Below are 11,589 nucleotides of genomic sequence, written 5' to 3' on the forward strand. Positions count from 1 at the left end.
GTGTGTGTGGCCAGCTCAGCCCACCAGGGGGCGGGGCTGGCTGGCATGTGGTGCTGGGGGATTGAACCGCGGTCCCTGTGCTTTGCTAAGCTTGTTCCAAGTAGGTGCTTTAGACCACTGAGCCATCACACCAGCCCACAGTTACTCTTAAGGTAGTTCAGCTTTAGGTTGTACTGTTATGCCAAAAAGCAAGAACTAAGAAATTTCATCTGGCATGGATATCGTTAAAAGTTTGCTAAGGGATACAATCTGGCCTGGACTTAAAGTGGATCTGAAAAGCACTGCTGGGTTTCCATAGCACTGGCTCCATTTTGGTCAACTGACCCCAATTTTACCATTTTCTGTTTTCAGTAACCCTTAACTCTCTTTGAAAAATAAATCTAAATAACTCAATCTCATTTACAATCTTTCTCTCCAGCTTCTTTCTCTGGTAACTCATTGTTTATTATTCGAGTGTGAAGCAGTTCTGCCTGAACTACCTACTTCAACTTTCATTTTCTAAAATGTTAGACATTTTTCCTTTAGAGGCTATTATGTTGATTTCATCAAACTTTTGTAAACCTGAAAAGCAGTACCAACACTGCCTTTATCACTTTGAAATAGCACATATTAAAAGGAGTTAATATGTTCCATATTTTTTAAAAGAAAATTTGTGTAACTTTTATTACATTCAACTTATTTCTATGTAACATTTAAAAGAGTACCTTTTTAAGAGAACAGATGGTCTGTAATATAAAATGGTGGGACTTATGGTTTTCAACATCACAATTATAAGAAAGCAAAGTGGTCGGCAGGAACTGTGCTCTGAATTTAGATCTTTTCTTGGGGTATCACTATGCGGTACAACATTCTTTTGAGATACTAGACATCAACAGCAGCAAGCTATGGCTCTCAGGTGAATTACATTTTAAATTATGATACCTTTATTTTTTTTGATACCTTTAATTTATGAAAGGTATTGGCACGTAATCTCACTGTAAACTGAGGAGCATCTGTGTTTCAATTTTAAGGTCATCCATAAATCAATGCATTTGCATCATTTAAATTCATAAAAGAGTGATCAATCATTTCCAGGAAATTCTAAACTCCTGTCTCCACCTAAAGGCAGTACTTCATGCTAAATCACTCAGCATTCAAGAAATGCTAATCCCTTCAACAAACATTACTTATCTTGTAGTTGCTGGGTAACGTACAAAAGAGCACCAAATACCCAATTTAATAAACCATTAAGAAAGAAAGTAAGTATTGTTAAGAACACTAAGCACTTGAAAATGACATAGTATATGAATGCAGATCACCAAGAAATATGCAAGAAGAATTTTGGCATTCTTTAATATAAGGCAGTATAATGAATTACATTTTTCTTATTACAACAATGAGATAATCACTGAATTTAAGGCCCTATATTTTTAAGTTTAGTCAAACTTAAAGATTTAAATACAATCACAACAAAGTAAAAAGACCAAGGATATTGTCAGGCTTTCAAAATTTTTTTCCTAAGCAGTATACTAGAACCTTCATTTTTTAACATCCTTAAAGACATTAAATACCAATCTTTGGCCTTTTTTTGTAACTGGAGTTAGGAACTTTAACTCATTATTTGTGAGGCTGAGGCCCTTGTGTTTAATGGTTATCCGAATTTCTTCTAAGATATACCTCTTCTTACTTTTCATGTTGTCTTGTGATTTTCTTATTTCTAAGACTCCTTTATTGATGAACCACAATCTTTTCATGTTGTAATACAGCAAATATTTAATTGTTGTATAAAAGCTTCAAATAAAAGCTTTAAATCCCTTTATTTAATAAAACATGAATATTCTGTTACGAACATTTTCTTTATATTACTCTCATTATAAATACAAGAGAAAAACATTATTCAAAGAACTGTTTCCAACTTTGCCCATTTACCTACCACAAATTTTCAGTGGTGCCTCTAATTCCAAAAGAATAGGCTGGCTGAGAAAGATCTCACGAGACTTGATACATAAGCCCCGAACTTCTGCTTCAGTCATCTGCACAATTTTTCCTGGACGACATCCTCGTACTAATGAACAATGAATAAAATGGTCAATTTTCTAAAACTTATCCGTAAGAAAATCTTTTTAAGGGTCATATACACCTCCCACCACCCCCCAGTACTGGGGCTCAAACTCAGACCTTGTGCTCACCAGGCAGATGTTTATGCCGCTGAGCTATGTCCCCAGCCCTCTATCAGCATTTTGAAGGTCAACAAAGTCAAACAAGTTGCAAAACTACCCTACTGGATTCCATAGCTAATAATAGGCATTCTTATCTTTAGCTTCTATCTCCAACACTGCTGGTTTCTGATGATGCTCCTCAACTCTTGTTGCCAATGAAACGTAGTCTTATTCTTTGTTCTCTAGGGGCCAATTTGAGGCCTACCAGCCCAAGAGAACGGAAAAGTGTCAGAGACAGCACCCTTGAGAGTCTGGCCTGCTCTGTCATCCAAACAAGTCTTGCTTCTAGTAGGAAAGGAGAATAGCAACACTAAGAATCTAAAAAACAACTGGTCATGGTGGTGCACACCTGTAACCCCAGCACCTTGGGAGAACAAGGCATAAGGATTGCAAGTTTCAGTCCAGTCTGGGTAACTTAGTGGATCACATATCAAAACAAACAAACTGGCTGGGTATGCAGCTTAATGTAAAGGCCCTGAGTTAAATCTCCTGTGTGTGTGTGTGTGGGGGGGAAGGGTGTTAAAAAGTAGCTGCTAGTTAAGTGCTTTAGCTTCATAACCTTTCCTGGAATTTTATTACCATCTCCAGGAATTCAGCAACAACCATCTCCATCTATGGATTTAACCCCTGCCACACTTGTGATTATTTCTTTTCATTATTATTTCTACTGGCTCATTTCATTTAATCTTTTAATATACTTGTATGCTCTAAATCTTAACTGAAAAGGCATTTTAAAAAGAAAAGACTATCTTTCTATGTATCCCACTACTTCCCATTTATAAAATTAAGCATACATAATTTGTCAGTTAATAAGACTATGCCTAAAATTCACATCAATAATCAGCAAAACTAGCTTTCAAAGATTACCCACCTTTGAACCAAAAAGTAAATTTACCTTAATACCTTGTACTAAGCTCCTGAAATACTAGCCTGTCTTAGATTCAGAAACAAGTCTTAATCTTGGGACTAGTCTTAAGTGGGTGAAAGTTTGAGGGGGTGAAGAAATTTTCATTTTGAAGTATGAAAGATCCCTGGTTGCTTTCAGGTGACAAATATACATCTAAGTTATTACTGAGTAAAGTTGTTAAACCGATCAACAAGTACTTGAGAGCCTACTATATGAGTTATTAGAAATAAAGACAGGATTTATTAAAAATGCTCAAGGTTAGGCTCTGTGATATCCACCTGTACTCCCAGCTACTTGGAGGCAGAGCAGTAAGATTGCAAACTCAACGCCAGCCTGAACATAGCAAGATTTTACCTCTTAAAAAAAGAAATGTTCACAATTTATACTGTAATTCCAAAGTAGTAAAATTTAGTTGTGGCTTGATGATGCTCACTAAATTAGTTGGCTAGTGAGGGTCACTTCAATGTGCAACTTAAACTAACTAAATTATAATGGTAAATATTTTACCTTGTAAAGTCTTATTTTTTCATAAGTGTTTAATTTTTACCAAAGAAATTATGTTCCTCTAACATTTTTGAGGTATAAAATGCTAGTTATGTCAATTTACAAAAACTAAAATTTAACAAAATAGCACCTACTGCGTAAAAATTGTATTTCACTGATTCTAAACTGTACTTTTCCTTCATTAATATCTCTGAAATTGTCCTTGCAATTGCTTATGATTACAATTGTCAGTGGCCTTTTCCCTCCTGGTGGCACATAAAACTGCATATCCTAATCAAAACTCAAGAGCTGATGAAATCCTTTTAGGGAAGCTAAAGGTTCTCTAAATGTTAAGCCATAGGCAAGTGACCAAAAATTATAAAGGCATAGGCCAAACGTGTAGGAAAATCAAGTAGACATGTCAGCACAATTCCAATTGCTTTTTTAATTCAAGTCATGCTCTTATGCACTTCCAGATTTTAGAAAGCACTTCAAATTTCTGTTATCTGAAAAAAGAAATCAGCTATCCTGTTACATACATGAAGCAACTAAAATGCTATCACAATATTCACAAAAGACTTCAACATTTGGATTTAATGAGCCTAGACATAATTGTCTCATTGGATTAAGATATAAATCTGCATACTTCATTAGGTGCAAAACAGTTCATACCAAGCATTTCACATCACAGGAATGAGAAAGGGAAGTTACCAACTCTGCTATACAATAAAAGAATGAGATTAAATAATTTTGCACAAAATTTTAATATCCAAGTTTTACAAGATTGGTGGAAATAAAAAGCAGAAGAAAGGATTCAGGAGCAAAGTCATCTAACTTGAAGGAAGTATTCTTTCCCCTCTGCCATATAAAACTTTGAGATAAAAAATTTCCTGGAAAAAATATTTTAGCCAGGATTAGAGCAGTGGGAAACCAATCAGTGGATTGATTTAGTAATAATCACACACAGGGCCGGCCAAATAACTCAGTGGATTAAAGTGCCTGCAGGCAGGTGCAGGGGCTGGGGGTTTGATCCCTGGGCATGCCATGCCAGCCCTGCCTCCAGGGCACACTGAGATGCAGTTGAGCCTAAGCATGGTGGCGCACATTTGTAATCCCAGCTCTTGGGAGGCTGTAAACAGATGGATCACTACCAGTTGGATCTAGTAGTGAGACCCTGAACACCCTACTAGGGATCTAGCAGTAGACCCTTCCCTAAAAAAAGTAATCCACACACCCTTAATTCCAGCATCACCACACTTTAAATTCAGCCACCTCTGGAAAATCTACCTATGACTGTATGAGGCTTTGAAAGTACATCTAGACCCAAAGCATGACACTAGGTAACTTGCTTGTCTATTAACCCTGCCCCTAAACTTAACATGTTTTTACTGGAAAATAGATGAGTCTAGGAAGAACCGACAGCTTGACAACGTCAAGCCTTCAAATTCATGGACTTTATACTTCTTATTTAAACTGTCATTTATTTCAGTGCTATTTTGTTGTTTTCACTGTCAGTATTTTTAGTTCTCACTGTGGTGGCCTCATATTTTTATTACACTGATTTTGAGGGGTCTGCTATTGTGAACATGTTTCCTTATTTCATTTTCAAATTGTTTGATATTTTATACATAAATATAACTGATTTGTATATATTGACTCGATATGCTATTGTAACAGTCTTCAGTTTTCTTTGGCAAATTTATGGTTGTTATCATCTGTAGTAACAATTTTAATCCTTTTCCAATGTTCGAATCTTTTTCTTCCACTTTGAATCACTGAGGAGATCAGGACAATGCTGAATAGAAGTGATGCTTCTGATCCCATTTTTTCCCTTAAATTGGAAAAAAGGCATCCAATAACTCACCACTAAGAAAGATACTCTATACATTTCATCATCCTTATAAAAATTAGTCTCTATACCTAAGAATTTTTGCCATTATGAGGCATTAAAATTTAGGAACCATAAGGCCAGCCAAATAGCTCAGTGGATTAAAGCATCAGCTTAGACGTGGGGACTGGGAGTCTGATTCCTGGGCCTGGCATGCTGGCTCCACCCTCTGGGTGTGCTGAGACAGCAACTGAGACTGGGTGTGGTGGCGCAGGCCTGTAATCCTAGCTCTTGGAAAGCTGTAAACAGGTGGATCACTACGAGTTCAATCTACATAGGAAGACCCTGACTAAATACAAAAAAATAAAAAAATTTAGGAAACATTTATTGCTTACTGGGATAATCATGACTTCACCCCGTTATCTTGTTTGGGTTTTATGGTGACCTTTCCCTGTCCTTTCTTTTTCTCCCTTCTTTCTTTTGGGGTGTGGGGAGACAGTGGGGACTGAACCCAGGTCCTTCACACTGCACTACATCTTTGGCCCTTTTTCCATTTCTTTTTAAATCTTTTTTCCCATAATTTTATTGATAAACAAATAGCAATGAGACAGTTTCAAATAAAATTGGTAGGACAGTTTCAATAATTCACACACTGCATACATTCTTCCTAGTGGTTAATTGCTGTACAAGATGCGGACATGATATCCTATTTACAAACACCATTAGAACAAATTGCTCTATTTATTAAAACTGGTCCTTTTTCTTTTCTTTTCTTTTTTCTTTTTGGAATCATGGTTTGAACTCAGGCCCTTGCACTTGCCAGGCAAGCACTTATTCTACTAAGCCATCTCCCTGGCTTTTTTTTTTTTAATCTTGAGACAGGGCTTCATAAAGTTGCTACATCTGTTCAAACTAGGCCCCTTACAATACTCATGTCTTGGCCTTCCAAAGTTCTTGGATTACATGCATGCACTAGGAGGCCTAGCTTATTTTAACTGATTTCTCACATTTTCTTCTTTCAATTTTGTCTCAGCACTGGATAACTTCTACTGAACTTTCACTCCTTGGTATATTATTCTGTTGATAAACCTAACAATTAAATTCTTATTTTTTAAGGTGTACAGTATCCATGCCTCTGATAAAATTCATCTTCCTATCATAAGCATATTATTTAAAGTCCTCGTCTGAAACATGTGAATCATCTGTGGCTGGTTCTCTGATCTCCCCTATAGGTTTTTGGTCAGTTGCATAATAAAATACTGGATTATGAATAAAACACTATGAAAGAGCTGGACGATCTCTTCCTCCAAAAAGGGCTGTTTCCTTTTAGCACCAGAGGAGCAGTAACCCATCCACATATTTCTGAAAGCTGGTCTACTTCAGTATTACCCACAATTAGAGAATGGCCATGATGGAGTCTGAACAGAAATCTTGGTATAATAAGGCCCCTCTAACATGGCAGGGCTTGAACTTTATGCATTCAGAGGGAACTAAAGATTTTGAGGTCTCTATGTAGTTCATGCCTATCCTGGATTTAAGTTGCAAACTACTATTAGACTTCCACCTTTCCTGCCCAGTCATATTAGATTGTCACTTTGTGTTTGGAGCCTCTACCCCTCTATCACAACCTGGAAAAGGCCTCCAGGAAAAGAGTCACGGTGAGACATGAGCTCACATATGGTATAAGTAATTTCTACTAATTTTCAAAAGCTCTCTGGGTTGGCTGCTGTTCAACAATGGAATAGAAGAATAAAGAGGTACATAAAATGCAATTATTGGCTATACACTAGAAAGTCAGGTGAGCTGGGGAGACAGCTCAGTAGAATAGTGCTTGCCTGGCAAGCGCAGGGTCCCAAAGAGCTCAATCCCCAGTACTGCAAAATAAAGAAAAATAGGCTGGGGAGATGGCTCAGTGGAATAAGCGCTTCCCTGGTAAGCGCAAGGGCCTGAGTTCAATCCCCGGTTCTGGAAAAAAAAAAAAAAAAAAAAAAAAAAAAAAAAAAAAAAAAAAAAAAAAAAAGAAAAAAGAAAAGAAAAATTAATTAATTAATTAATTAATAAAGAAAGTACGGTGAATGCAATCTGGAGGAATAAATACCTTGCCAAGAACTAGATACCCTTGGTCCCAAACTCATTTTACCTCATCAGTCACAACTCTGGTGGAAACAGCAAGGTTTCTTGATTCCCACCTACTAGGGTAATCTTTCTATGCAATTATGTTTTACATCAGAAAGGTGAAAAAACTATCCCCGGATTCTGTAAACTAGGCTTACGGGTTAAATCTGGCTGAATACAAGTTTCTACACAGCCTATGGCCTAAGAAAAATTTTCTACACTTTCCAAATAATTAGGGAAATGTACAAATAATATTTTGTAACATGTACAAATTACAATAACATTAAGTTTAAAATATGTAATTCAAACTTTAGTGTCTAAAAACAATTACTCTGCTTTGCTTATACATTACCAATGGGGGGGTGGGGTGGGAGATGGCTCAGCATCAGTGACAGCACCTGCCTAACAAGCACAAGATCCTGAGTTCTATCCTTGGTATCGAAAACAAAAAACAAAAACAGAAACAAAAATGAAATATGTTGTCAATAAGCATTTTTATGCTATCATTGCAGAGTTGAGTGGTACTTTTTTTTTTTTTTTTTTTTGCAGAACCGGGGATTGAACTCAGGCCCTTGCGCTTGCCAGGGAAACGCTTATTCTACTGAGCCATCTCCCCGGCTCCTGAGTAGTACTCTTATTGCTTCACATTACCTCTCAGTGTACAAGTTACAAAAAGGCAGTTAAAACTTGATAGCACCTTCAGTGTTACATATAATGCTGTATCACAACATTTATTTTTATTACCAGTGCATACTTATCAATGCAAGAAAAATGGACCCTGAACATTATGCTTTTAAAAGCATTATTTTGTTATTTGAATGGGTAGTCACTGTTTATTATGCAACAACCCTAAAGCTGTCCTAAAAGAAAACAGTGTATATTGACATTATGAAACTAAGCACTCATCATGACATTCCCAATTAAAAGAAAAGCAATAGAGAGAGAGAGAGAGAGAGAGAGAGGGAGAGAGAGAGACAGACAGACAGACAGACAGACAGACAGACAGAGACAGACAGAGAGAAAAGAATCCTGTAGCCAAAGTAAATTTCAACCTGCAGATCAGTTATCCAAGTGAGACAAATGCGTGGTGTCTTTACAATATTAAATTACGTTCGCTTGGAAAAAAATATGTCTTGTTACAATAAACTTTAAAGACTTCTATCCTTTAAGAACAGAGATTAAAGATAAGAATAGTGGGAGCACTAACAAGAAACAAGATTTTGAATGGTTTTTGTTGGCTCTTGATAAACTGACAGATGTTACCAATACTTCCAAGTTTTCTGAGAAGTCCATGGTAAATCTGAAGTGACTGAAAAGTGAGTTTCTAGGGCTGTCAAGATAGCTCAACAGTCTAAGCACTTGCCTGGCAAGTGCAAAGACCAGGGTTCAATCCCCAATACCACATGCTGTGCTGTGCCAACTCCAGGCATGCCAAGCCAGCCACCAAGAGCAGGCATGGTGGCCCATGCTTATAATCCCAGCACTGAGGAGGCTGAAACAGGAGGATCATTAGAGTCTGACCTGTAGAGTGAAATCCTGCACCAAATAAATAAAGTTTCTATGAATAGTGTGTGTGAAACAACTACAGTCAAAAATATGTATAGAGCTGGGAAAAACATTTTAGTAATCCCACAGTGGAACCTGCTAAGGTATAGTTGTAAAAATATACATGTTGTAGAAGATAATTTCATTGGGAAATTTTATAAAATGTGTAAAAATGTAAGGTGCTTAAAAATCTATGGAGTATTTTATGGGGAAAAAATGATGATGATTATTTTTTTGCAGTACCAGGGAGCAAACTTAGGACCTTGCACTTGTCAGGCAGGTGCTTAAGTCACTAAGCTATATCCCTAGCCCTGTGGGAAACTATTTTAATCAATCACCTCTAGTAACACTGGTTACAAATGCCTGTAACCCCAGAACCTGGCAGGCTAATGAAGGATAATTTCACATTTGAGTCCAGAATGGGCAACTTACTGACAGCAAGATACTGTCTCATTATAAAAAATATATAAAAGACCTGGGGAATATAGCTCAGTGTGAAGGCTCTGGATTCTATTTCTATTATCACACCACTGTTTAGTGCTTTAGCAATGATAATTTTATAATTTTTTTTTTAAACTCAAGACTGATAATGAGGGTGTGTACATGTTTTTAGTTTCTGATTGAAAAGAATCACCCTCAATCACTCACTATCACCAAGCAAAGAACAGTCTTAGATTTGGCTGCAAGTGTGTTTTTTAATGAAGTCAACCTGAGGTTGTAAAGGCAAAACTACCTCATTTGCAAATTTACACTCATTTAAGTCCTTTTGATAAGAACTAGTGCTATTTGAGTTACAAGAAAGCTACTTCTTATACTCTCCATACTGTCAAAAATTAAAACAAGTGAGATCTTTATTCCTTCTCAAATTTGCAGCAAATATATACTTTTCCAAGCTCAAATTGCAGCATTCTTAAGACCTTAATCCAAGTGTAAAAGAAATTTCTGTAGATCAAAATTCACTTCATAGTGCATCTGAAGAGCTTTCACGTAACTCAAATTATACACACAGATCAACCGTATTGCAGTATTTGGTGGCTCTTATCTGTGAAGACATTTTCCATGATAAAATACATAAATTTCACTACAGATCACAATCAAAAAGTAACCCCAGCACTTTGGGAGGCTGAAGAAGAACATATAAATTTCAGACCAGCTTGAGCAATTTAGTGAGACTGTCTCAAAATGCAAAAATGGGGGCTGGCGATGTAGCTCAATGTGAAGGCCCTGAGTTCAATCTTCAGTACTCTTATGAAGGACCACCAGGATGGCTTCCTCTGAAAGACTTTGTCTCTAATTTGGCTAACTCTTGCCCTACTTCCTAATATTGATATATACAAAACTGGATAGGATTATATTCTCTATCAACTCAATTGGCTTTAAACAATGCACTAGAAGTGGTAGATTAGAATTTACTTACTAGAATTCCAATACCTTTTCCCTAGGATTACAAATATAAACTCCTCTGGACTGCTACAGGGTCTGGATCAGGTTGTCTATAAGATCAGGTTGCCTACCCTAAAACCACCATAAACTGATCACTTGCAATCAATTTTGATGACCAAGAACACTAACGCTAAATTTCAATTAAGCAAAACGTCATCTTTCTTTAAAAGAATTCCACTTTTCTAATGATTACGAAAAATTATTCAACTATAGCCTATGTTTACTTATGCTAACACTTTTCCAAAGTAGGTTTGTCTTCTAAATTACAAAGGGTATATGTTTTTGTGCACTGTACCTGTACTTGCTCAATACTTTTAACTGTTTTCTATAAAAGGTAGCAAAATCTTGGTAATATTCCTTAGCCACTGATACTGTAGCTTCTATTTAATCTATCTTTCTTTCCCCCATTCATTCAAGGTTTTCCTCTGATTGATGGTAGTTTATATGATTTCCTAAAAATTAGGAGGCAATTTTTCCACATTTAGCACAAAAGACTAAAAAAAGGTAAAATTTTTTTAGGTAAAATTTTTTACAATGAGCTAAATGGGAATTCTGGCTTGAGTTCCCTTACTTTCAGCTTATGGTAGGTTTGCCTCACAGAAGCTCTGCATAACACTTCGAACAGTATAATATTGTGTCTACACATGAATGTTCTTCTGAGAAGGCCCATGGCTTTCATGAATTCTTAAAGGGGTGATTCACCACTGGGTGTGCACAAAGTAAAAACAGCTGGGACAATAAGAGTTAAGCAGATAAAAGGTTGCCACAAATAAGGGATAGACATTTCAGGAACAGAAAGGAACTATGATTCACTGCCAACACCTCCATGGATGGTACAAAAAACAACAGGTCAAACCCCTGGCATCTTTTTCTTTTTAATCTTCAATATTTGAGATTTTATTGGTTGTGTCGAGGAGCAGTACACATGATTCACTTTGTACACAATTCTTAACACACATACCAAAAAAAGCCATATATTGTTTTTCAGTTGTTCCAGTGACTTTCCAGCTTCAAATTTAGAGGCAAATTTTCTGTAAGAGGATTAAGTACCAGTATCTTCAAATGCTGAC

At 36.5% G+C, this 11,589-nt stretch overlaps 1 protein-coding gene across 1 annotated transcript in view; it reads right to left on the minus strand.

The window, feature by feature from the left end:
- Positions 1 to 11,589, minus strand: part of Ppp1cb (protein phosphatase 1 catalytic subunit beta) — a 39,934-nt gene that overhangs the window by 17,017 nt on the left and 11,328 nt on the right. The window contains exon 3 of the mRNA XM_023711109.1: positions 1,913 to 2,044. Coding sequence (XP_023566877.1) covers positions 1,913 to 2,044 — 132 coding nt within the window. The remainder of the gene's footprint in view (positions 1 to 1,912; positions 2,045 to 11,589) is intronic.

The sequence above is a fragment of the Octodon degus genome, unplaced genomic scaffold, assembly GCF_000260255.1.
Source record: "Octodon degus isolate 3935 unplaced genomic scaffold, OctDeg1.0 scaffold00019, whole genome shotgun sequence".
Lineage (NCBI taxonomy): Eukaryota > Metazoa > Chordata > Mammalia > Rodentia > Octodontidae > Octodon > Octodon degus.